Here is a 27,924-nt window from a genome sequence, read left to right as displayed (position 1 = left end):
ATAATTAAGAAAACTTTTACATATAATAGAGGCTCATGGTTAAAAGAAAGAAGAAAAAACCCCAACAAAGTGAAAGAAACACTATGCTCAAATACATAAAGGAAAAACTGAGAGCCAGAAGCAAGTCAAAATTAAATATGATTTTTTTATCTGCTAGAAGCTCAAGATTAATAATTCACTTTAAAGAATTTTTTTTCATCATCAGAGACTTTATACAGTACATCTTTTTTCAGCGGGAGTGGGAAGGTAGGGGGAGGCTAGCTGGGGGGTGGGGTGGGGAATAAAACCATGAGAGCTGTTAGGAGCATTTATAGCACCAAAGTAGCAACACTCTCTGAACTGTACAGAACAATGCGGGGGGGGGGGGGGGGGGGGGGGAGGAAGGTAAAATATCCAATAAATCTTTGCCTAAAATAGGAAATCTTTCTTCAGCATACTTGATTTATCTGGTGTTAGAATTCTAAGCACCTATAATCCCCGAAGAAAGAGGACTAGTTATTCTGCCAGACTCTATGTAAGAATACATTAAGGAAAAAGTCTCAGTCATTGTGATAAGGTGGTAATGACACAACAGACAACAGACCCAACAGAACAGAGTGGAGATCCCTAATATAAATGGCCACCTGATTTATAATAAAAGCTCACCAAAATGCAGTGGCAAAAGGCCAGTCTTAAGCACAAATGGTCCTGGGTCAACTGGATACCCCGTAGAAAAACATGAAACTTGATATATAACAATTCAGGTAGATTATAGGTCTAAAACGTAAAAGATAAATACCAAGATGTCCATCAACTATAGAAGGGATAAACCGTGTAATAATCACACAACGAAATATTACACAGCAGTATAAAAGGTAAACCACTGCTCTATGCAACAATATAGATGAAACTCGTAGCTACAATTGTAAAAAAGTTGAACACGAAACAGGAAATACAGTATAATTCCATTTACATAAAATGTAAGAGTAAGCAAAAGGAATCTATGATGATAAAAGTCAGAAGAGTGGCTCTCTGTGGCATGAAGTATATATTTTGAGGGAGTCGAAGGGAGTATTCAGGGGTGCTGTAAATTTTTTTTTTTTTAAAGATTTTATTTATTTGACAGAGAGAGACACAGTGAGAGAGGAAACACAAGCGGGGGAGTGGGAGAGGGAGAAGCAGGCTTCCCCACGGAGCAGGGAGCCCGATGTGGGGCTCGATCCCAGGACCCTGGGATCATGACCCGAGCTGAAGGCAGACACTTAACGACTGAGCCACCCAGGCGCCCCGTGCTGTAAATATTTTATATCCTGATTCGTGTTATGATTAGCTGAGTGTATGCATAATTAAAAGTTCACTACACTGTACACTTACGATTTGTGGACTTTACCATATGCATGTTACACCCCAATTTAAAAAAAATCTCTATTGGATTTAGTAAACTATAATAAATGAGTAACACTAAAAAATTATTTCCAGACACATTAAGAAACAGGACCAAGAGAAAAAAAACAGACAATAGAAACAAGACCTATAAAAGTCAGGGGTTGGCAAACTTTTTCTACAAAGGACCAGACAGTAACTATTTTAGGTTTTGAAGGCTACATACAGTCTCTGTTACATATTCTTCTATTTCTAAAAAACCTTTTAAAAATGTAGAAACTATTTTTAGCTTGTGGCATATATGAAAACAAGCTTTAGGTTGGATTTGGCCCATAGAACATAGTTTGCTAACCTCTACTACAGGTAATTCAGATTTCAGACTAATCAAGTAAAGATGTTAAAGAATTGCCATTAACATTTTCAAGATGTTATAAGACAAGTGAGAGATTTCACAAAAGAACTATAATCTAAAAAGAGTCAAATGGAAATTCTAGAACTGAAAAGTATAATACCTAAAATCAAGAACTCAACAGATGAGTTTAACAACAAATTTTAATGGCTTTTTCCTTTTTAAATAGGCTTTAATTGCTGAAGAGAGAGATCAAATGATACACATGGGAGAAATGGGAGACAGTGAAAAGGACTGGCTTCATGTAAACAGAATCCCACAGGAGAGAAGAATGGGCCAAAAGCCGTAAGTGAAAAGATAGTAGCTGTGAATATCCCAAAACAAATAAAAGACCTGAAGCCACAGATTCAAGAAGCACGATGATGCCTATGTAATGGAAGCCGGAAGACAATGGTAAGCCATCTTCAAAGTGCTTAAAAAAAAAAGGATTCTGCTGATTTAGAAATCTGTTTCCAAAGCAAGTGTCTTTTTTTTTTTTAAGATCTTATTTATTTATTTGAGAGAGAGAGAAAGCAGGGGGAGGGGCAGAGGGAGAGAGACAATCTCAAGCAGACTACCCACCGAGCAGGGAGCCCAACACGGGGCTTGATCTCACAACCCTAGGATTATGACCTGAGCTAAAGACAGACACTTAACTGACTGAGCCACCCAGGCGCCCTCCTTCTTTATTTTTTTAAAGACATTTGCTTTGGGGGCACCTGGGTGGCTCAGGTCAGATCTCAGGGTTGTGAGATTGAGCCCTGCACATCAGGCTCTGCACTCAGCAGGGAGTCTGCTTCAGATTCTCTTTCCCCACCCCCCCTCCCCTGAACATGCTCTCTCTCTCTCTCTCAAAAAAAAAAAAAAAAAAAAGAATAAGGAAAATGATCCTAGACAAAATTAAGAAAATACATGAAAGAAAGAGAAGCAACATAAATAGTAAAAATGTATGGGGAAATCTAAATGAATATTAACTATATAATAATAATAATGTTGTGTGAGTTTACAATATAGATAGCATTAATGACCATGCATTTACCCACAATCCAATTCCTTTAAGCCTCTTTCTTGGGTCCCTCCTAGTTCCACTTCAGAGATAACCACTATTTCGAATTTTGTGTTTTTCATACCTTCAGTTCTCTATTTTTACCACACATGAACATTCTTCTAAATAACTTATTTAGTTCTGCTTGTTTTTCAATTTATATGAACAGAATCAATCTGTATACATCTTATATACAGCTTATATATTTTGCAATTTTTGCTTGACATTATGTTTATGTAACACCAGTGAAAATATCCTTCAGGAGAGGCGCCTGGGTGGCTCAGTTGTTAAGTGTCCGCCTTCAGCTCGGGTCATGATCCCAGAGTTCTGGGATCTAGCCCCGCATCGGGCTCTCTGCTCAGCGGGAAGCCTGCTTCTCCCTCTCCCACTCCCCCTGCTTGTGTTTCCTCTCTTGCTGTCAAATAAATAAATTTCTTAAAAAAAAGAAAAGAAGAAAAGACAATATCCTTCAGGAATAAGGTGAGATAAAGACATTCTCAGATGACAGAAAATTAAACAGAGTTATTACCTAAAGAACTACTCTAAAAGGAATGCTAATGTCTGAAGGGAAATGATGTCAGAGAGAAACCTGGAACTTTAGGACTGAAGAAAGAGAATAAAATGGGGCAAATATCTGGGTAAATAAAAAAGAATATTTTTCTCTTTTTATATTTGAAGTGGGTTTCTTGTAGACAGCATACCATTTGGTCTTATATACATATTTTTTTAAAAATCCAACCTGATAATCTAACATAAATAAAAAAATATATGACTATTGATAGCAAGAACAGTAACATTATGCAGTAGAGATTTCAGTGTATGTAAGTGTAATGCATACCACAACTATAGAGGGAGAGAGTTAAAGGAACCATAAGGTTATAAGTTTTCTGCATTTTATTTGAAGTGGTAAATTATTAATTCTAAGAAGGCTTGTGAAATAAGTATTAGGTATATAAATCATAATCCCTAGAATAACCACTAAAAAGAGAGACAGAGATAGCCAAATACTCCATGGAAAAATTAAAATGGAACTCTAAATAAATTTTAAAAGGCAGGAAATGGGGACGCCTGGGTGGCTCAGTCGTTGAGCATCTGCCTTTGGCTCAGGCCATGATCCCAGGGTCCTGGGATTGAGCCCCGCATCGGGCTCCCTGCTTGGCGGGGAGTCTGCTTCTCCCTTTGCCTCTGCTCCCCCTGCTTGTGCGTGCACACGGTCTCTCTTTCCCTTTTTCTGACAAATAAATAAAATCTTCTAAAAAATAAAAATAAAAAGGCAGGAAATGGGAAAATGAAAAACAAAACCAAAAGGGAGCAGATAGCAAATAATAAAATAGTACATGTAAATCCAACCAAACCAATAATTACATTAAATTTAAATGATAAAGACACACCATTTAGAAAGGTAGAGATTACGGTATTGGATGTTTTGTTAGACAAAACAAAAACAAAACCTAACTATATGCTGTCCACCAGAAGCCCACTTTAAATATAGAATGGAATAGGGTGGATAGAATTAAAGGGATGGAGACATATCACTAATCAAAAAAAGCTAGCGTGATTATATTAGTTATCAGACAAAATCGACTTTCAAAATATTACCAGAGATAAAGACAGAAATTACATAAGGTTAAAGTAGTCAGTTGCCAAAAAGAGATCATAATTCTAAATGTATATGCACCTAAAAACAGATCTCCAAATATATGAAGCAAAACTGATAAATCTAAAGGAGACATAGACTAATCCATAATTATACTTGGAGACTTCAATGTTTTTCCTCTCAATCATGGACAAAACAAGTAGAACAGAAATGCAGGAAGGATATAAAAGACTTGAACAACACTACTTACTACCTTCACCTAATTCACATTTATAGAACACTCAGCCCAACTATAGCAGAATAAACATTATTTTTCATGCACATGGAACATTCACTAAAATTGGACCATATTTTGGGCCATGAAACAAACTTTAACAAATTTTAAAGTATGTTCTCTAACCACAATGGAATTAAAGTAAAAATCAGTAATAGAAAAATATCTGGAAAATTCCTAAATATTTGGAAATTAAGCAAAAATTTCTAAATAACACAAGTCAAAGATGAAGTAACATGGAAAACTAGAAAATATTTTAATAAAATGAAAATGAAAACATAACACAGCAAAACCTGTGGGATGCAGCTAATGAGTACTCAGAGGGAAACTGACAGCATTAAATGCGTTTAAAAAAATGAATTCTTTCAAATCAATGATCTAACATTTCGCCTTAAGGAAACTAGAAAACAAACCCCTCAAAAAAGCAGAAGGAAGAAATAATAAGGAACATAAATCAAAGAAACAAAAACAACAGAGAGAATCAATAAAACCAAAAAGTAACCTTTTGAAAAGATTAATGATATTGATAGACCTCTAGCCAATCTGTCCCGGTAAAACAGAGAATATAAGGAATGCAAGCAGTGACACCATTACAGATCCTATAGATACTGAAAGGATAATAAAGGAATATTACAAATAACTTTTGTCCTTAAATTAGACAGCTTAAATAGAATAATTCCTTGAAAGGCACAAACTCCCAAATCTTCTTCAAGACACATAACTAAAAAGATACAATTAAGTTACCTTATTATATGTTTAATTTGTAGTAAGATACTACTTTCCAGGGTAATGTTCAAAGCACTTATTAGGTACTGATTGAACTCCTCAAAGAACATTTCGTTCCCTTCTTCATACTTTCCATAATTCTTTGAGTACTCCTTTTGAATGCAGTGATTGGTCAAATGGCAGGTTTTGTCTTGGAAATTATCAACATGATATGGTTCTGAAGCAGTCCGAAGCACACCCTCTTTATAGAGGTAGATATTATACTGATGATCCACCAAGACCCAGCTTCTGCAAGTCAATAAAAACAGTTGCACTCAAGTCATTCAAAGTTTCTCCACAGTATATACATCATCACAACACTTTAACATTTTTGGAGGGAAGTAGAGGAAGGAGATAGGTTCTAAGATTCTATGAGGCAAGCCATGACAACTAGCCAAGATAGTGGATTATCACTGTAATGAGGCAAATAAAACATTTTACCATAAATGACAAGGAGCCTTTGATCTGTTCAAAAGACAGCATTTTGAAGAGATCTGGATGGGTTGGATCCTAAGGTTTATCCACAAAACCTCCATTTGCCATGTTTGCTCTATTAGTAATCTTAAGAGGAAGATTGTTTATCCTGAAGCTGATCTGACATAGGATTGGTGTTCAAGAAGCAGCAAGTCATTATGAAGACAACAAGAAGATGGAATCTTCAACAATGAGGAGACATCAGCAAGGCCACACGAAAGCTGGGGAGAGGGCTGTTTAGCTCTAGAAGGCACGAGACAACCTCTTATTCTATGCCAGGCCCTTTGCTCATGAAAGTTAGAATCCAAAAAGGTATGTGAGGTGTGTTTACGAAATCCTTAAAAACTAGAGGACACAAGTAATGAAGCAAGGACATATTATTTGTTGTGTCTGAATTATGTGTTTTATGTTCATCCTCAGCTGCTTCCATAAGCAAGCCCCATACATTTATACTCTCCTCTTTGGAGGCAAAAGTCATTTTGATTAAAGAGAATATATATGAAAAAGGAAAACCTATAATTTTAGTAATGTTTTCTAGAAAGAAAAGAGAAATACTGAAGGAAAAATAGAAACTTGGGTCAGTTCTCTTCAGCTGTGCTCAATTTTGGCTATGTATTACACATGGTCAAGTACTTCCTCACATTCCATGTTACCCTTATTACCCACCACTGCATTTCTCTCAGATTAGTAACAAAAACTCTGGACGCCAATGCATTACCGAATGTCAAACTTGCGGTGACCTGGCTCCAGAAGTAGAGGGTGCTCAAGGTATTTCTGGATCACGTGCACCTGACCCTGGTTGTCAATGAAATCCAGAAGCTCTGTAGCCTCCGAGGAGATGAGGATGCCTTCACCTAACAGGGCAAAATTGTAACAGAAATGAGTCCAGTTCATCCCAAGAGGAAAAGGTCTCTAGAAAGCCAGAACAGAAATACTGACAGCAGAAGAAAACTGAGAGGAGGCTTCTATTGGACTGCTCACTCTTCTTCCTCCATCCCATCACTTCCCCAATCTCTCACATTCTCCCCTCTGCCCACAACAGCACCAGGGCCATCTAACTCTTTCTCCACCTAGGACTGTAAACACTACCTTGACAGGCTCCAAACATGAAATTTCATTTTTACAGACATTCAAAATATCCAAGCATCCTAAGTAAATGCCACTTTACTGTTGGTCACTTGGCTACCCTGATAAAGACTTTAATAAACCCAGTTCTCACACTATAGCTTATAGAAATATCCAGAAAGTTAGGGCATAACCACAATTGTACAAGTCAATTCCCTACAGCATTGTAATAGGAAAAATTTGATAAATGTACTGTCCATCAACTTTAAATAAATGATACAATATCCTTCTCAACAGCTTTATTGAGATATATGTTACATATCATAAGATTTCCCCTTTTAAGGTATTCAATTCAATGATTTTTCATATATCCAAGAGATTTGCAACCACCACTAACAATTTCAGAACATTTTCATTACCTCCCTGCATAAACCCATATCCATTAGCAGTACACTCCCCATTCCTTCCTTACCCTATTCTGACAACTACTAATTTACTTTCTCTCTCTGGATTTGCTTAGTCTAGATGATTCAAATAAATGGAATCATACAGTATGTGGCCTTTGTGTCTGGCTTCTTCATTTAGCATAATGTTCTCAAGGTTCATCCATGTTGTAGCATGTACCGCTACTTCATTCTTCTTTTCCATGACTAGATAATATTCCATTGTGTGGATATACCATTTTTGTTCATCCATTCATCAACTGATGGACATCTGAGTTTTTTCCACTGTTGCTTGATCTGCACAGAAGTTTTTGTGCAGACATGTTTTTAATTCTTTCATGAATATACCTAGGAGTGGAATAGTTGGGTCATATGGTAACTCTATGTTTAACTTTTTGAGAAACTGCCAAACTAATTTCCAAAATGTCCAGGCCATTTTACATCCTCAACAGCAATATATGAGTGTTCCAATTTTGTCACATTCTTGCCAACACTTTACTGTCTTCTTGATTATAGCCATTCTAGTGGGTGTGAAGTGGTTATCTCATTGTGGTTTTGATTTGCATTTCCTTAATGACTAACAATGTTGAGCATGTTTTCATGTGCTTATTGGCTATTTGTATATCTTCTTTGGAGAAATGTTTACTTAGGTTCTTTGTTCTCTTCTTAATTAGGTTGTCCTTTTATTATTGAGTTATCCGAGTTCTTTACACATTCTGGATACAGGTGTCTTATAAGATCTATGATTTGCAAATATATTCTCCCGTTTTGAACAGTTCCATTATCATGGATCCCTCAGCGTTGCTCTTTTAAAGCCACAACTACCTCCCTTCCCATAACACCCTCCTGACAACTACTAACCTATTCTCCATTTCCATAATTTTGTCATTTCAGGAATTTTATATAGATAGAATTATACAGTATGTGATCTTTGGGGATTGGTTTCTTTCACTCAGCATGACTCTCTGGAGATTCATCCAAGTTGTTGCATGTATCAATAGTTCATTCCTTTTATTGCTGAGGAGGATTCCAAGGTATCGATTCACCACAGCTGGCTTAATCACTCAGCTTTTGAAGGAATCTGAGCTGTTTCCAGTTTGGGGCTATTACAAATAAAGCTGCTATGAACAATCATGTGCAGGTTTTTGCATGGACATAAGTTTTCATTTTCCTGGGACAAATGCCCAAGTGTATGCAATTGCTAGGTTATATGGTAGTTACAGGTTTAATGTTACAAGAAATTACCACACTTTTTTCCAGAGTGGCTGTACCATTTTACATTCCCAACAACACTGTGTGATTGATCTAGTTTCTCCTGACCCTTGCAGCATTTGCTGTCATTACCATTTCTTATTTTAGCCATTTTAATAGGAGTGTTGTGGTTTTCATTTGCATTTCCCTAATGGTTAATGATATTGAAAATCTTTTCATTAGTTTATTTTTTATCTATAGAGCCTTTTTCTTTTTTTTTTTAAAGATTTTATTTATCTGAGAGTGAGCAAGAGAGCAAAAGCAGGGGCAGAAGGAGAGGGAGAAGAAGACTCCCCACTGAGCGGGGACCCTGGGATCATGACTTGAGCTGAAGGGAGATGCTTAACTGACTGAGCCACCCAGGCATCCCAAAAAAGTCTGTCCTTCTATTGAATTGCTTTTGCACCTTTGTCAAAAATCAGGTGGGTATATATGTGGGGTCTATTTCTGAGTTCTCCCTTCCACAGATTTATGTTTCTGTCCCCCAACCGATACTGTAGTGTAGTGATTATTGTAGCTATGTAGTATGCTTTAATATCAGGTACGGTGATTACTCCCACTTGATTCTTCTTTTTCAAAATTGTTTAAGCTATTCTAGGGCTTGTGCCTTTTCCATATGAATTTTAGAAGAAGCTTTATGTCCGCACAAAAGCCTGGTTGACGTCTTGACAGCAATTGCATTAAGCCTCAAGAACTCAAATTAGAGGTGAACTGACATCTTTACAATGTTGAGTCTTGCAATCCATGAACATGGTATGTCTGTGCATTTACTTAGATCCTTTTTGAACTTCAGTTGTTTTGTAATTTTCAACATTAAGATCCTGTACATGTTTTGCTAAGTTTATACCTAAGCATCTCATTTTCTTTGGGGTGACTATTAAAAAGTATTGTTTTTAATTTTAGTTTCAATATATTCACTGTTAATATACAGAAATCCAACTGATTTTTGTATGATCTGATATTCTGCAACCTTGCTGAACTCAGTTTTTTAGTTCTAGGACCTCTGACCTATGCTTTGATTTATAGCTCATCTCTACTTGGGTCTCGTGCTTTCAGTACAAATTAATTTAATTTTGTTAATTAATTTAATAATTCAACTTTCCTAAAAGCTAACCCCTTTACAACTATCTCATTTTTGTCACTTGCTCCATCATGTGGTTAGCCCTTAAACAAGAAACTGCAAATCAACTTGGAAAAGCTCCTTCCTCTCTTTTTGTAGAAACAGGATTCTTTCTGTTTCATCTCCCTCAGGAACTACACTCAGATACCCTGGTTCCTCTTTATTTCCATTTGCCAATTTTTTTATACAGACCTCAGTCTCTCTTCCATTTCACTTCTTCTAAAATAGTTATCCTAAGGGGCTCCTGGGTGGCTCAGTCGGTTAAGTGTCTGCCTTCAGCTCAGGTCGTGATCCCAGGGTCCTGGGATCGAGCCCCACATCAGGCTTCCTGCTTTTCCCTCTCCCTCAGCCTGCCATTCCCTCTGCTTGTACCTCTCTCTGTCAAGTGAAGAAATAAAATCTTTAAAAAAAATAAATTAAATAGTTATCCTAAAACACCCCTTCCTACTAATGCCCTGGAACTGTACCACCTTTGATGTCTTGCTCTCCATAATCTACTCACATTCCCTCCTATTTTGCTCCAACTTTGTTTCCCTTAATGCTATTTCCTTATGTAAACTATTTCTTATTGAAAATATACTCATGCTGATAGATGGGAAAAATAATGGAAGAAGGTAGAAAGATACATTTTGATAACTTTAAAGAACTATTATTATTGAAAATAAAAACATGGCATTCAAGTAAAATAGAAAAGTTACCTTTAGTCTTATTTCCTAATATAATTATTTTTATCTTTTAATATCACCTTCCTTTCCATAAGGGCAAAGACTGGCTCAGTCATAGTGAACTCACCTTATGTTGTCAATTTTTTTCACTTTATATTGTCAATATTTTCACTGTTTCTACATTAACATTACAATTATGTTAGCAGCTGAAGAAAATTACACATTTATTTACTGATTGCTGGACAGTGGGGTTGTTTCTAAATAAAATGTTGCTGTTACAGGTCACATAGTAGTAAATGTCTTTGCTATAGATCACTCTTGTTTCTTTTAAAATATTTCCCTGGAGTTAAGTTTTCAGGAATGAGATTAGTGAGCCAAAGCCTCTGCACTCTCTATGGCTCTTCCTTTGTATTATCCTATTGCTTTTTCAAACGGCAGTGTATCACAACTAAGAGGCAGCAGTTCATAACAAACTTTCAGCAACAGTATCACTGAAGGTCTCTCTCCTTTTTTTTTTTTAAGATTTTTATTTACTTTTTTGAGAGAGAGAGAATGAGAGAGAGAGAGCACATGAGAGGGGGGAGGGTCAGAGGGAGAAGCAGACTCCCTGCCGAGCGGGGAGCCCGATGCGGGACTCGATCCAGGGACTCCAGGATCATGACCTGAGCTGAAGGCAGTCGCTTAACCAACTGAGCCACCCAGGTGCCCCACTGAAGGTCTCTCTTATTTTGTAGGTATAAAATGGTACATAAAATCTACCTATATTTTGTAAGTTTTGCATACCAGTGTAGCATGTTTCCATGTGTTCGTTAACTATATTTCTAATACTATTTCTTTATATCCTCACCAACTAAACCTGGAGAAATTATGAAGAAACTCTGCAATTCTTTAAGGAGCTTCAAGGTGATAGTCTTTTTTGTTATTTGTTCCCATCTCAACTATTTATCTGGAAATAGATGCATCACTAGCTTTCTTTCTGACTAGATTGGGTCCATAAGGGCAAGAGACTATATCTATTTTATTTATCCCTGGATCTCCAAACACTCATTATTTCACTCATTCGTTCATTCAGCACTCAGTACATATATTGAACTGTTGCTGGGTTCCACGTGCTGCCCCAGCAACAGGGAGAGACAGCACTGAACACAGATGTGACAGGGTCTGACTGTGCTTTAATAGGCTCTCTGCCTGCTGTACTGTGTGTAGACTCTGGAGAATGGCCAAGGGCAGGAGGATAAGGAGCAACGCTCCAGGTGAGAGGTGAAAGTGGCTCAGGTCCAAGATCGGTGGTAGAGGTGGTGAACAGGGGGGTCTTTATACTGGATATAGTGTGAAGGTTGAGCCAACTATTCCCATAATGGGTAGGCATTAAATACTTCTTTAACAAGAATAAAAGCCACTCATTCATCCTATTGGTTTCATTTTGTAGTTCCCAAACAAAACAAATGCATACCACTTATCTCAACTTCCTAAAGCAAAATTTCTTCTTTGTTTGGCATTTTATTCTCTTTTTACCTCTTCCTGATGCTGACCATTAATCTATTGACTTGTCTTGGTGAGGGTTCAGACACCACCCAGGTGGGATCGCTGCCATGACCTGACATGCTCTTCACCAAGGACCTTGCCTCACTCCTGATTCTCACTCCAACTAAGGCTCCATTATACAAGATGTCCTTACAATGGCCATCCTGACTCAAGCCCAAATCCACAGAAGGAATATGGAATACTGCAGATGTCTATTTCCTCTTCCAATTCCCCCATTTATCATTAGAACCAAACTAGGGGACAGTACTTGAGAAGAGGTCATGAGAGGGGAGAGAGAAGTAGGTGAGGTACCTGGCTTGTGGCAAGAGTCCAACTCTCCCCCTTTCAGGAAATTCCAGGTGATGCCCTCCTGTCTCATGGTTGGTGGAAAAGAAGGTGAGGTCCACTGGACCAGGGATAGAAATGAGTACCAATGGCCAGATGGTCTTCCAAGGCAATAAAAGAAGAAGTAAGTTCAAAATAGAATGGTTTTAAAAGGAGCATATGATGGTAGCTATAGAGATAGACCGTGTTTATGTGTTCATTACACTGGGAACTGCCTATATTTTGAGCTTGAGTCAATATTATAAACCTCATTCCTTCTATGCATTCATTCAACACACATTTACTGAGTGCCTCTGGGGAGGGTAGAGATGAACAAGACAGAAAGTCTGTGTTTACATGGAGCTTATGGTATGAGAGAGGAGACAGGCAGATAAACAGATATGTAATAGAAGTGCTAGAAACAGGTTAGTGCAAGGAGGAAAAATAAAGCAGGAAAAAGGACAGAGAGCAATGGGCATAAAGGCTATTTTAGAAAAGAAAAGGCTTCTCTGACAAGGCAACATCTGAGCTGAAAGAAATAGAAAATAATCCATAAGGACATTTGAGATACATAGACAACTTTAGGGTATTTGTAGGACTCTAGGTAGGCGTGGCTATAGAACAGTGAGCAAGGCCAAGAATAGAAGATGGTACCAGAGATAGAAGCAAATGTTAAATAGTGTAGGCTCCATCAGCAATCTGAAGTTTATTTGAGTTGCATTGGGAGGCCAGCTGGTAATTCTTGAGCAGAGAGTAACAAGACCAGATCCATGTTTTTAGACATCGCTCTGTCTTAGAGAAAAACTGGCTGTGAGCAGGCACAGCAATTACACAGACTAGAAAGAACAGTAGTTTTGACTTTAAGTGATAGCAGTGGAAATGGCAAGAAAAAGTCTAATTCAGAATATATTTTGAAGCTAGAGCAGGCAAGACTTGCTGATGCATTAGGTATGGATCGTAAAGAAAAGAGCAGTCAAGGATGAAGCCTAGGTTTTGGGCTTCAGAGACTGGGTGCAGAGTGGGATCACACACTATATGGGAAGACTGAAAGAGGGGTAGGCTGGGGTGGGTTAAATTGGGCAGGAAATGAAGAGTTCTATATCAGACATGTTACATTTGAAATGCCCACCACACTGGATCTGGAGCTTAAAGGGAAATACTTTGGCTGGAGATATACATTTAGAAGTCATCAGTACCTAGATAAATGTTTAAAACTATGTAACTAGACATGGTCTCTACCCTTGAGGATTCAGATTCACTCATCTGAAGATATCATTGAATTCTAATGAACAATTGAACAAAATACATGAACCTACAGGAAAGGAAGGAGGGGACAATAATGCCAACTCACCTTTGGCACCAGCTGATGACTTTGCAATCCAAACATTGCCCTCTCCGTCTTCTTTCTTTCTGTTATAAGAAGCCAGGAAGAATTCCCTTTCATCTGTCCTTGAATTATGGATTGGTGGGTGAATTCCATTCTGTGCTGGAGCAACTGGGGTCTTGAGATTAGTTGGATAAATCACATAGGACTCTGGAAACCATGTGCAGGATTCAGCCAGGTCTGGGCTTGTCTTGATTAGCCTGACAGACGACAGAAGGTCAGTTTCCCTTCTTAGTACACCCTGCCACTCACTCTATTCAGAAAAGCCAGTGCTTTCCCCCAGAGCTCGTCAAAGAGGCAGGACAACACCAGGGCTGGGAGCTGGTCTTTTCATTTCTTTTTTCTTTTTAAGATTTTATTTATTTAGGAGCTAGTCTTTTTATCCCACTCTTTGTTCTTGGCCTCCTTGAGCTGACCTGTAATGCACTACTGGGCAGTACCCAGCTATTACATGCAACCCTAAAGGCATGCTCCAAGTAGTTAAAAAGGAGCTCAATATCTAGGACTTTAGCACCTTTTAAAATGCATCTCTAAGGAAAATTGAAGTAATTCTGAGACAATACTTTCTCAACATACATGTTGTGGTTGAGCAAGACACATGCTAAAGACACATGCTAAAAAAACAAAGTAGAGAACTTAGAAAACTATTTGGCTTACTAGAAAAAATACTATCCTGGTCCAACTCTCTGGAGAGCAAAGGCTACTCCTTAGGAATCTGAATTATCTGAAGACTTATTTTAGTTCTTCATTTCTTGCTTTTAGCTCCACCTGGCTTCAATGACATGTAAAGGAGGAACCTTTCTTTTTTCTTTTTTTTTAAAGATTTTATTTATTTATTTGACAGAGAGAGACAGCGAGAACAGGAACACAAGCAGGGGGAGTGGGAGAGGGAGAAGCAGGCTTCCCACTGAGCAGGGAGCCCGATGTGGGACTCGATCCCAGGACCCTGGGATCATGACATGAGCCGAAGGCAGACGCTTAATGACTGAGCCACCCAGGCGCCCAAGGAGGAACCTTTCTAATGGGGCACACGACTACAATGGGTCATAACTAAACATACCTCCGGCCCCCAAAATAACATAACACGATGGAAGACAAAGTCAGGCCATGGGCAAGGCACTTAATAAACACAAGGGCTTATGAAGGGCTTCCCATTGCATTTACTCTCCAGTCAGATCCCCAGCGGGGGCGGCACTAGCATCCCATTTCACAGATCAGCCACTGGGTCACAAGAAGTAAATTTCCCAAGATCATAAGGGTAGTTAAGAAACAGCCATTACACAAGCCCCAAACTCCCAGTCCTCACTCGAAACTTACTCCTACTCCCCAGGAATCGGAGGCAGGAGGGAACTCATCCAAAGACATCTGCAGGCCTTCCTTAAGCTGTGCTCCCTCCTCTGTCTAGAACAGAACTATTAATGTTAAGCCTGTATTAAGATCCGCTTGCAAAAACCGTCTATGAGCAAATTGCAGAAATAATGAAAAAAAATTTTTTTAAGATTTTATTTATTTGACAGAGAGAGAGAAAGAGAGAGAGCACAAGCAGGGGGAGTGGCAGGCAGAGAGGGAGAAGCAGGCTTCTTGCTGAGCAAGGAGCCTGATGCGGAACTTGATCCCAGGACCCTGGGATCATGACCTGAGCCGAAGGCAGATGCTTAACCAACTGAGCCACGCAGGGGTCCCAAAAAGAAATTTTTAACTCAGATTTAAAATAAAGTTATTTTTAAGCCAAAGGCAATAGAATATGACAATTACTTGAATTCAAAGGAACAAAACCCAATCTATTTCTTTTTTCTTTAAAGATTTTATTTTTGAGAGAAAGAGAGAGCACAAGCAGGGAAAGCAGCAGAGGGAGAGGGAGAAGCAGGCTCCCCACTGAGCAGGGAGCCTGATGCGGGGTTCGATCCCAGGACCCTGGGATCATGACCTGAGCCGAAGGCAGACGCTTAATGACTGAGCCACCCAGGCACCCCCAAAACCCAATATATTTCTAACTCACTAAATAGTCAACTCTATCTACATTGGCCAATAAGGTGGCCACTAGCCACACATGGCTTCTGAGTATTTCAAATATGGCCAATGTGACACAGGATCTGAATTTTATTTATTTATTTTTTTTAATTTTTTAAGGTTTTATTTACTTATTTGTCAGAGAGAGAGAGCCCAAGCAGAGGGAGAAGCAGGCTTCCCGCCAAGCAGGGAGCCCGATGCGGGACTCAATCCCGGGACTCCAGGACCACGACCCGAGCCGAAGGCAGTCGCCTAACCAACTGAGCCACCCAGGCGCCCCCAGGATCTGAATTTTAAACCTTGTTTAGTTTTAATGTAAAAACTGAAGTATTGTAAAATATTTTTCTTAATCACAACTGTACTCTTTTGGTAGGACGACATTAACCACTGCATGACCTAAGATATTTTTGTGGTACTACAGCGTGCATGTCAGGAACATGTGTTTGTAGGAGGATACATAAACACATCACTGTTCTACTCGGGGACAATAGATTGATTCAGTTCAAGTGACTTTATCTTCCATGCACTGATGAGACATAATCTTGTGTTTATTACGCAGACAGCACAAGTTACAATGATAGCTATGTAAATCATAATTGGTAACTAATGTGAAACGTAAAGTTAAAAAATAAGTATGGACAAATTTTTAAATTTAAAACAAAGGAATACTACTGATGCTGAATTTTTTTTTTTTTTTGGTCAAGTTAATATGATAGCTTTATTCCCTTTGAGTTTGTGTATTATCCACATCTTCATTGCTGGAATTCCTTTATCAGCTCTTAACCTGACAACCAACTTCATGAACACATCCTCCAGCACATTTCTGGCATATAGCAGATATGCATTTAGCATGGCTTTGTTAGATAGTGTAAGCTATTTCTTCTTCTCTCAGTTTTTGGTTCTTCTTCTTATTTTTTAATCAAAGATTGATGGAGAACTGAGTGAGGATGCCAAAGCTAGAACTATGACCAGAACAGTAAAGAAAAAAAAAAAGAACTGGCAGAAGGTATGTCAGAAATTTCATAATGAATGGCAATTGCAACTTGCTATAGCAGAGTAAAATGAAAGAGTTTGTCTGCTGTACAAAGGAGGCATTTTCAGCAAATACATAGTGAATTTCATAAGCAGTTTCCTCTCAACCACCAAACAAAACAAAACAAAAACAAAAAAATGAGAGAGACAAACCAAGAAACAGACTCTTAACTACAGAGAACAAACTGATGGTTACCAGGGGGGAGGAAGGTAACTTCCTTCCTTGAATCGCTAACTTGTACACCTTGAAACTAATATTACACCCTAGGTTAGCCAACTGGAATTTAAATAAAAACTTAAAAAAAAAATCAGTGAAATCTGTGGCTGAAATCAGAATTAAATACCTTACAAAAAAATTTTAAACAAAATTTCAACAGGCTCTGAGCTTGTAACTCCAGTAGGTGATAAAATGACATGGATTCTTGCACAAAAAGGACAACCATTTTTTTTTTTTTTAAAGATTTATTTATTTTATTTTTAAAATTTATTTGACAGAGAGAGAGGTAGCGAGAGAGGGAACACAAGCAGGGGGAGTGGGAGAGGGAGAAGCAGGCCTCCCATGGAGCAGGGAGCCTGATGTGGGGCTCGATCCCAGGACCCTGGGATCATGACCTGAGCTGAAGGCAGACGCTTAACAACTGAGCCACCCAGGCGCCCCAAGATTTATTTATTTTTAGAGAGCGAGAGAGTGCAAGTGTGTGAACACACAGGGGGCAAGAAGGGAGAGAATCTCAAGCAGCTTCCCATTAAGCACAGAACCCAACAAGGAGCTCGAACTCACGATCCTTAGATCATGACATGAGCTGAAACCAAGAGTCAGACACTCAACTGACTGAGTCACTCAGGCGCCCCAAAAGAAAACCATTTTAGGGGCACCTGGGTGGCTTATTCAGTTAAGTGTCTGCCTTCAGCTCAAGTCATGATCTCGGGGTCCTGGGATGGAGCCCCACATCGGGCTTCCTGCTCAGTGGGGAGTCTGCTTCTGCATCTCCCTCTGTCCCCCTCCCCCCTCATGTTCTCTCTCTCAAATAAATAAATAAAATCTTAAAAAAAAAAAAAAAGAAAACCATTTTATTTATTTATTTATTTTTAAAAAAGATTTTATTTATTTATTTGACAGAGAGAGACACAGCCTGAGAGGGAACACAAGCAGGGGGAGTGGGAGAGGGAGAAGCAAGCTCCCCGCAGAGCAGGGAGCCCGATGCGGGACTCGATCCCAGGACCCTGGGATCATGACCTGAGCTGAAGGCAGTCGCTTAACCAACTGAGCCACCCAGGCGCCCAAGAAAACCATTTTAGATAGAAATACAGTTAGAGGAAATATTCTGAGGAAAAGAGTAAAAAAGATATTTTACAAAAAGTGAACAGTCTTTGGCTAAGTCACAAACATTGCCCAAGGAGTATAAAACCTTTCTAATAATATCAAAGACTGATTCAAAAGTAAAAAAATCTTAAATATTTTTCTTTAGTTTTAGTTGAGTTCTGTGACACAAGATGTTGCCCAATTAATACTTTGGGTATGTTCTGTCTCAAAGAATTTTCAAATACATGAAAAAATATTACTGAATTGTAGCCTTAAAACTATTAACCTTGGGGCACCTGGGTGGCTCAGTTGGTTAAGCGACTGCCTTCGGCTCAGGTCATGATCCCAGGGTCCTGGGATCGAGTCCCGCATCGGGCTCCCGGCTCAGCGGGGAGCCTGCTTCTCCCTCTCCCACTCCCCCTGCTTGTGTTCCTGCTCTCGCTGTCTCTGTCTCTGTCAAATAAATAAATAAAATCTTAAAAAAAACAAAAAAAAACAAAAAACTATTAACCTTATGGTGTAGATATTTTTTTAATCTTTTACATCTGTCAAAGAAGAATTTCACCTATATGTGAAAATTTCTATCGTGACAGTACTTCAGCTAGGTTGGGTTGAAATCTGACTTACTGGGATTTTAACAGACTGATGATTCTTTTATTGCTTCATTGTACTGTATGTTACATATTGGAAACACTTGCACTCAGTTTTCTGAAGCCGGCTCTATGAAAACTATCATGGATACAGTTGTTGAAAAGCTTTAGTATATACTTGCAAATGCTACAATGATTCCCCAGTATGGAACTGTTGAAAGAAACAGAAGACAATGAATTTAATGATTCTGTGTTCTCTGCTGGTGTTCACTGATTGAGAGATAAAGTTCTACAATTCACTGTACTGTCAACTCCAAATCAGATTTCCTTGCAATAAAAGAAAATGCTTCCTAAATCAAGAAATAATTATTTCACCCAATAATCAAAGATAAAACATGGCAGTGGGATTGACATTTTCTCACCGATATCCACACTGCATATGATCAAGCTAAATTTAAAGGTCCAAGGAAGGGAAAAGAAGATGTTACTTATGACCTAACCAGACAAGTGTGAAAATTTATGTTTCAACTTCATAATACAAGTCAACAATAATGATTTTACGTATTTTTATAACATGACTCAACATGTAGATTTAAGTTCAAATAGCATTACGTAAATTGGCTGCAAAAACTAAAGAACAGTTTGAAGAACACTTTGTTGATATTGCTATATTTAGAATTTCTTTTCAATTTATTCAATATGTCTTTTGAATTTGATATTAATAATACTGTGTTGACATAAGAGTTAGCAAATTTACTTAACTTGGACATAGTTTTGAAAAGTCAAGTCAACTCTTCTAAAAATATGAACCAATTTTATCAATGTGCATGTGACTATGACTGGAAAAAGGATTTTTATTTTTTTTAAATTTTTATTTATTTGTTTGAGAGAGAGAATGAGAGAGAGAGAGCATGAGAGGGGGGAGGGTCAGAGGGAGAAGCAGACTCCCTGCCGAGCAGGGAGCCCGATGTGGGACTCGATCCGGGGACTCCAGGATCATGACCTGAGCCAAAGGCAGTTGCTTAACCAACTGAGCCACCCAGGCGTCCCAGGAAAAAGGATTTTTCATTCAGTTACTGAAAAAGTTTACGTGGGAACAACTTAAGTATTAAATCTACTTTTTCAACTATAAATTTTTATGAAACCTAAATACAGGGCAAGTGTTTCAGATGAAAATTTAGTGTCTGGATTAAGATGTTCCAAAAATGTAAAATGCACACCAGATTTTGAAGACTCAGAATGAAAATAAAATACATAAAATATTGCATTAATTGTTTTTTTTTCCCCCCCCCCCCAAGATTTTATTTATTTATTTGACAGAGAGAGACACAGCGAGGGAGGGAACACAAGCAGGGGGAGTGGGAGAGAGAGAAGCAGGGATCCCGATGCGGGGCTCGATCCCAGGATGCTGGGATCATGACCTGAGCCGAAGGCAGACGCTTAACGACTGAGCCACCCAGGCGCCCCACGCATTAATTGTTTTTTATATTAATATCATGTCAAACATTATTTTGGATTTTTCTGGTCAAATAAAATATATTATTAAAATAAATTGCACCTCTTTCTTTGTACTTATTTTAATGTGGCCACTAGGAAACTTAAAATTACACACGTGGCTAGCATTCTATTTCTGCTGGACAGCATCCTCTGCAATTGCTGCATTTCCTCATAAGCCCATTTGAAAAGAAATCACAAAAGGATGGGGCGCCTGGGTGGCTCAGTCGTTAAGCGTCTGCCTTTGGCTCAGGTCATGATCCCAGGGTCCTGGGATCGAGCCCCGCATCAGGCTCCCTGCTCGGCGGGAAGCCTGCTTCTCCCTCTCCCACTCCCCCTGCTTGTGTTCCCTCTCTTGCTGTGTCTCTCTCTGTCAAATAAATAAATAAAATCTTTAAAAAAAAAAAAAAAAGAAATCACAAAAGGAGACTTATTTATATATACAAGGGAGAAAAACTCACAGTAGGGAAAGAAAGCCTCCACCCTGGGTCAGAAGAAAAGCCATTCAGGGCTCTGAGACTACAGCCTCAGGGCCTTGATGAATTTCTGAAATTCCCTGAAGTATCAGGAGGAAGGGACTTGCTGTAAATGGTCCAGCGGAGAACCCTATCGAGGTTCTGGGAAGCCCTGTAAGGGATGCCCAGTCACACAGCCCATGGGTCCCATTTGTACAGATTAGAACTGTCTTAGCTCAACACTAACTGCTATGGCCATGGGCAACCCAGCTGTCCTCCAGGAGCTGCCATTTTGTCCCACATTAAAATGAGAAAATTACATTCTTAACTCTCTGGAGCCCTTTAGAGCCATACAAAATTATGAGACAAAATGACAAAGGGACAATCAATTCCTGGAACTACCACAATCCCTTGCAGGACACCTGAGAGAATGAAGGAAGCTTATGTGGATGATGACAAGCCCCAGCCTGCATAAGTCATGTCACCATTTACAAGGTGCAATCACAGACCATGTCACATGCCACAGAAGGCACAGAGCAAGTGTGATCACCACCATCCACATTTACAGATGGGTCACTGGGATCCAGAGTGGCGTTGCCCAGGGTCACAGAGATCCAGATACCTACTCAGACCCGATCATGACTCCAGCTATGCACTGAGTCCACTTTGTAGCTGCTAACTACGCAAATATGTAGAATGTTAGAGATATATATATATATATATATATATATATATTTTACAGCATCCTCTGTTCATACTTATAAAAGCTAAATTCTACCTTTATGTTCAGATCAAAAAATCATAGTAGAAAAAAGATTGAATACACCTTTTTAAAAATTTTCTAAACGAATAATCTAAATAAACAATCATGTCCCACTTCTATTCTTAGTCCTGGTGAAACAATCTTTTGCATTCTAAGTATGTGAATATGTAATAAGAAGGAGCACCTGGATGGCTCAGTCGGTTAAGCATGTGCCTTCGGCTCAGATCATGATCTCAGGATCCTGGGATGGAGTCCCCCATCAGGCTCCCTGCTGAGAAGGGAGCCTGCTTCTCCCTCTCCCTCTGCCCCTCCCCCTGCTTGTGCATGCACTCTCCCTCTCTCTGTCAAATAAATAAATAACATCTTTAAAAAAAAATGTAATCACAGGACTTCACAAAGCCTTGCTCACCTTTAGGGGTAGCTGGTGAATCATGAAAATCCATCACACAGAGAAGTGGATACATACATTACTGGGGCCAGAGAGTGTAAACAAAAAGGGGAAAATAATGCCATGAACACCCAACCTAGTAAATAGATGGAGCCCAGAGAGAAATGTGAGTGGGGAAAAGAGCATTTACATTGAGTCATATCTTCCAGTATCTTCTTCCCCAAGTGATTTGTTTGGCTACACACACATGTTCATTGGTCACCATGGAAAGAATACTGGAGACCTGTTAGAGCCCCAATTTTAGGGGCACTACCCAGTTTTTCCCTACTCAAATGAAAACAGTCATAGCAGTGACAGCCATAATAGTAAGAAGAAGAGCTTTTACTTATGTAGTGTGAACTATGAGAAAGACATTACTCAAAGCCAGTATACAAATTAACTCGATTAATTCTTACAACAACCCTGAGGCAGTTACTATTACTATTACTACCCCCATTTTATTTACAGAAAAGGAAACAAAGCACAGAGTCAAATACTATTTATCGCTTTACATTGTCGCCCCATTTAATCCTTGCAGCCACCTTACGAGGTAGATTCTAAGGCTCGGAGGAATGAGGAAATTTGCCCCAGCTAAGAAGAGGAAGAGCTGGGATTAAAACACAAGCTTCTGATCCTAGATCTTAATCACTGTCTAATACTGCTTCCCTCCACCTTACAGTACCGTTCTTCCGACACCTCGCCGTAACTGCACTGCTCAGAGATGGGCGGTGTAGCAGCTACTGTTAGACGCTGCCCGGGTGTCCTTTCTGAGGGGACCCCTGGCTGCTGTGAGGTGGCTCCCAAGAGCTTATGCATGCCTTTTCTCCAGGGTCTAGGCCCTGCCCAGAAATGGGGGGTGGGCTACATTTTTCACTCCTCCCTACAGCCAGTGCCTGAGATTGGAGGACAGAAGCCAAGTCCTCTTGTCTCAACTCTGAGGTACCCTTAACTCCTGAGCACCATGGAGTCAGGCTGAGGATAGACTTCAGCTGAAACCGCACCTTTGCTTGGCTTCTTCTCCTGCTGTCTGGCCTCCCCCCACCACAAGTGAGCTTCTCCCAGGAGCCTCCACTTCTTCCCCCCATCAATCACCCACACAAGAAACCTGGCTTCCCCTTCTGCTTCTCAGGAGCCTCACCTAGGAGACAGACAGGCTTTATCAAGCACAAACAGCAAAGTTTTAGACTGCAATCAAAGTAGCACAAAGGATGCTCCAGAACTAGTATCATTGGCTTTTTAGATAAAAGTATTTTTATCCTTTAAAAAAAAAAAAATCCCCCATTTTTGCTTAAGTTGCTTCAGGATGAAAGCTAAAAACATTTATGTAATACACTGAAAGGATCTTAAACACTTACTTCACTAAAGAAGCTTTGCGACACAGTTTGTCAGCCCCTCTGTAGTAATTCACCAACTGCATCAGCCCAGGCTCGTGACCTACAAAGGAAAGAGAAGGCTCAGAAGGGAAAGAGGACAGGTGGGAAATGACAATGTCAGCACCAGCATGTAGGAGAGAATAGCTGTGTCATGCCCAGCTTTTCTTCCTCCCATTTCAGGACTGGTTGGCGGAAATGGAACATGCTGTCGCCCTGCACCTGTATTCCCCTTCCGCAGCATGGCACTGGAAACCCTCCCCCGCCCCACAGTGGATATTAAGGTATCAACCTCCCAGGTCTGCCAAAGACCACTGCTGCTTTTGTTTTTTCTTCTTAGGGTGGAAGAGTATTTTCTATTTCACCTCTCTTTGATCCCCACCACACCCCATTCTTGGCTTAACACAGAGGGATTTAATAATTTCTGTACAATACAACTTTAACAGTCATGCTTTGACACCCTTAACCTTGCTTTTCTACAGCCATCAGGGAGGGCAGTAGAACTATGCTATTGCTGTTCTCAAGCATGTCTACCTCTGCGAGCTTCTAGGAGAGCCACAAGAGGTGAACGAAGGTGTGGAGAAGCCATGTCTATAAAATCAGAAGCCCTGAGGACTTTCTTCTGTGTATCCTCCACAGAGAAACTCATCTTCAGTAAATCTTACTGCATGTCCCCTCCTCTATAAAATAGAGCAGAAAGGATACAAACAAAACAAAAGCCTCCACTTTTGTTTAAAATCCTAACAAAATGCATTGAATTTCCAGCAACAGAAATAAAAGTAAAACCAAACAGTGCGCTGAGTGGCTCACTCAGTTAGGCGTCTGCCTTCAGCTCAGGTCATGGTCCCAAGGTCCTGGGATGGAGCCCCACATCCGGCTCCCTGCTCAGCGTAGGGGGGGCCTGCTTCTCCCTCTCCCTTTGCCCCTCCCCCCCAGGTCATGCTCTTTCTCTCTCTCACTCGCTCTTTTTCAAATAAATAAAATAAAATCTTTTTTAAAAAAAGTAAAACCAAACAAAGGGAGTTTGAGTAGAAGATGCCAGAGGTAAGAAGGATACATCTGAGAACAGCATATAATTAAATAAAAATATTTAGGCACTAACTAGCTCTCATTGTCTCCCTGGGGCAGATGAACCTGGCTCATACCTCAACTGCCTACCTTCTCATCTCCATGGCACCAGCATTCCTGAGACTTTACCTGGCTCTATAAGCCATCTCCTTGGGTTTCAAACTTTAAGCAAAAACTAAATATCCCTAACAGTGAAGACATATAACCATATGGCTGTGGGACGCTGTTTTCTTTTCCATAAAAAACAAATATTTACTTGTCATCTGCAGACTCTGTGGTACCTGTTTAGGATTTGAACCCTGTAAGTTTCTGCTCCTTCCCCCTAGTCCTAGCACCTTAGCAATGCCAACCACCCCTGCTCCAGCCCCCCAGAGACTTTCCACAGAGGAAAATGAGTCAGTCGGGCAGGGAAATGGAAAAGCAAGAAGGAAATACATGTTCTCAACTATAGGTAGTTCTTCTTTCAGGGAAGGTATTCTCTTTGCTGAGGGCTTCTTGGAGAGACAGGTTAACCAAAGGGAATCTCCAGGCACATTCCCTGTAGTCCTAGATTTCTGGGGGTTGGAATCAGCCCCTCCATGGAGTCTCCATCATACATACATCCTAAATTTGTAGAACAATAAAAAGTTGTCCATGGTACCATTCCAAAGAAAAAATTTCCATAAGGCTATGCTAAACACCCTTCATTCCTGAAATCACTACAACTGTACAACCCCCCACCCAAAGGCCCTAATAGCAGCTCACCAGTGGCCAGTCAGTTCCCAATGGCCTGTTTTCAATCTGCCCATTCAACCTCTCCACCCTCTGACCACACCTATTTCTAAAAACTGTGTCCTCTGCTGGACATTGAACACCGCTCTCTCTGGGTTGCCCTCCACGGCAGAGATGACTTTTCCTCATTATTGATTCTCCTCTCCTGTCTTTGGCAATTCGATCTGGTCCCCACCCCAAGAGAATTTTGGCAAGGAACATGGCCACTGTGAGAGAGCCTGCATCTCCGGGATGACTGCGCAGTGAGAAGCCACGAGCCTGTTCAGGTCAATGGGTTGTAAGTTGAAGTGATGTGCACAACTTCTAGATTACGTCACCTAGATAGGAGCTGCTGGTCCTCTCCTTTTCCCTGCCCCTCCCTATACGCGAGGATGTGGATATGGATGTGGATGTGATGCCAAGCCAGCATCAACCATGTGAGTGAAGGTAACTCCCTCGGGATGCGCAGGGCGGAGAAGTGGGACGCAGGGTGAAGCCAGTGCCCTGTAAAATCTGCATTCAACACACAACTGTGGAAACACATTCTTTCGGGAAGCTAAGGAAAGGTCTCCCTGGCTTGGCTTACTTCTGAAACTCCTGCTTTTGGAATCCGGAGGTCTCTTACAAATCCCCACCTTATCTGAGCCTTCGGGGAGCTGAATCCTCAGGGTTTTCAACACACACAAGGATCCCTCCCGCTCCAACATCAGGCAGGGTGGAATCCTCAGTGCAGAAAATTCGCAAGAAGACTCCAGCCTAAGGTCGTTCGGCGGCTCGGTGGGACCTGGCCCCGCCCCAGCTCGGCCCCGCGCGTTTTGGGGGCGTCCGGCCGGGGCAGTGCGGGAGCGCGCGGCCGACGCCCCCCGGGCTGCAGGGACCCGCCACTGTCCGGGGGCAGCAGCGGCCCCGAATCCGATTTACGGGACGAGAAGGCATGCAAAGCGGTGGGTTTAGACCTTTATGGATCCATTTTCTCTCTGCCCGGGGAACGACGGAGAGGGAGATTTATGACCTTAAGACAAAAGCGCTGGTGCTAACGGGCCGTGGGAGGAGCGGGAGGGCGGGGACGGGGAAGCGCTCACCCAGTCTCCCGAAGGGCAGCCGGTTCCTCTCGCCCAGCATCAGGTTGAACCTGGGGTTGTCGCGCCTCAGCCTCTTCCAGTGGCCGGTGGCGAGCAGCAGCCGCGAGACCTCGGCGTAGACGCTGCTGTTCTCGTCGCGCACCACGAAGGTGTACATGGCGAAGGGCCGTGCGCCCGGGCCGCCCGGGCCGCCGCCGCAGGGACCAGCCGGCCGAGGTGGCGGCTCAGCGCGGAACCCGCCCGGGCGCCCGCCGCCGCGCCGGCTCCCGGAGCCACTAAGGTCCCGGTGGCGCCGCGCCCGGGCGCCCGCGCGTCATGCCGGAGGCCGCGCCCCCTCCCCCTCCATCAACTCCTGGCGCGGCCCCGCCTCCGCCCCGTGATGCCGCGCGGCCGCCCCCGCCCGGGCCGGGGTGGGTGGGGTGGGTGTTCGCTGCGGCTCCGCAGAGCGTCCTGGGCCCTGGTGGGGGCTCCCCGGAGGCCGGCGGGGGCTTCTCCCGGAGGCCGGCGGGGGCGAGCGCGGCTTTCGCGCAGCGTTGGGAATGTGCGACCGAGGGAGACCGGAGACTGCGCGCGTCCCACTGAGTCCCGGGTCCCAGCCAGGGGACGGTGCCAGCGGAGGATTTCCCCTCCCACCCCCACTGTTCCAAAGGGACGATTTATGGATAAAAATGAAACGTACCAAGGCACAATCCCATGTCTGCGGAAGGGAAATTGAAAAGGCAATTCTAAAATTTATGCAGCAGTGCAAAGGTCGAAGTATAACAAAAGCAATCTTGAAAGTTGGAAGACTTTACACTACCAGATATCAAGACCTATAAAAGTTATAGTATTTAAGTACAAAGCTACAGTGATTAAGAAAGTATGGTTTGGGGCGCCTGGGTGGCTCAGTCGTTAAGCGTTGGCCTTCGGCTCAGGTCATGATCCCAGAGTCCTGGGATCGAGTCCCATATCGGGCTCCTTGCTCCGCGGGAAGCCTGCTTCTCCCTCTCCCACTCCCCCTGCTTGTGTTCCCTCTCAGGCTGTGTCTCTCTCTGTCAAATAAATAAATTCTTTAAAAAAAAAAAGGAAAGTATGGTTTGGGCACAGGAGGGACAAGAAGACCAAAGGAAAGGTATCTATCTATCGATTGATAGTTATAGTCACTTGGTTCATAACAAAGGTGACATTGCAGATCAGTGGGGAAAAGGATGGACTTTTCAATAAATGAAGCTGGGTCAGTGGATATACATTTGGAAAACAAAATTAATCTTGACCTTTGTCACACACAAAATCAGTTGCAGATTCATTGTGAGCTGATGCATCTAAATATGAAAGTAAAGCAATAAAGCTTTTAACAGAAAAACACGAGAGAAAATCTTTATGATCTTATACTAGGTAAGGATCTTAAAGAGGACACAAAAATCTCTAGGAATAAAGGAAAAAACTAGTGAATTAGCACCCTTAAAAATAAAAGTTTTCTTTATCAAAAGACACCATCCCGAGAATGAAAAGGAAAGCCACAGAACAGGATATGATGTCTGGTGTGTGTGTGTGTCTGTGTGTGTGTGTGTACATACATATCTGCCAGAGGACCCATATTTAGGATACATGAGGAATTACAAATTAATAATTTAAAAAACTGGCAAGCCAATTAACAAGGGAACTGAGCTAGGTATTTTAAGGGACAATCCAATAGGTGAACTCTCAGCACAAGAGAAGATTTGGAGAAGAGTCATAGGAAGACACTAAATAAGGAATATGTTAGGCTAAAAAGCAAGGCCACATTTAATAGTTGCCGGGCAAGAGTACAAATGGAAACCATATGTCTAAATATTTTAAAGTTCTAAGCCATGCCCATAAGCTGCTACGTAAAATGTCTGTCTTTCCGCCTTACAAATATATAATGATAAGGATGACCTG

At 41.1% G+C, this 27,924-nt stretch overlaps 1 protein-coding gene across 1 annotated transcript in view; it reads right to left on the bottom strand.

The window, feature by feature from the left end:
* The window catches only part of TTL (tubulin tyrosine ligase), a 31,885-nt gene extending 5,703 nt beyond the window's left edge, over window positions 1–26,182 (bottom strand). Inside the window, exons 1-5 of the mRNA XM_021697607.1 lie at window positions 26,026–26,182; window positions 23,111–23,189; window positions 13,649–13,881; window positions 6,624–6,759; window positions 5,411–5,680 (exon numbers count right to left, since the gene is read on the bottom strand). Of these exons, the coding sequence (XP_021553282.1) occupies window positions 5,411–5,680; window positions 6,624–6,759; window positions 13,649–13,881; window positions 23,111–23,189; window positions 26,026–26,182 (875 nt within the window). The remainder of the gene's footprint in view (window positions 1–5,410; window positions 5,681–6,623; window positions 6,760–13,648; window positions 13,882–23,110; window positions 23,190–26,025) is intronic.
* Between the last annotated feature and the right edge of the window lie 1,742 nt (window positions 26,183–27,924).

Source organism: Neomonachus schauinslandi, chromosome 10 (assembly GCF_002201575.2).
Source record: "Neomonachus schauinslandi chromosome 10, ASM220157v2, whole genome shotgun sequence".
NCBI lineage: Eukaryota > Metazoa > Chordata > Mammalia > Carnivora > Phocidae > Neomonachus > Neomonachus schauinslandi.
The sequence above is the reverse complement of the archived record's forward strand: the minus strand, read 5'-3'. Positions and strand labels throughout refer to the sequence as shown.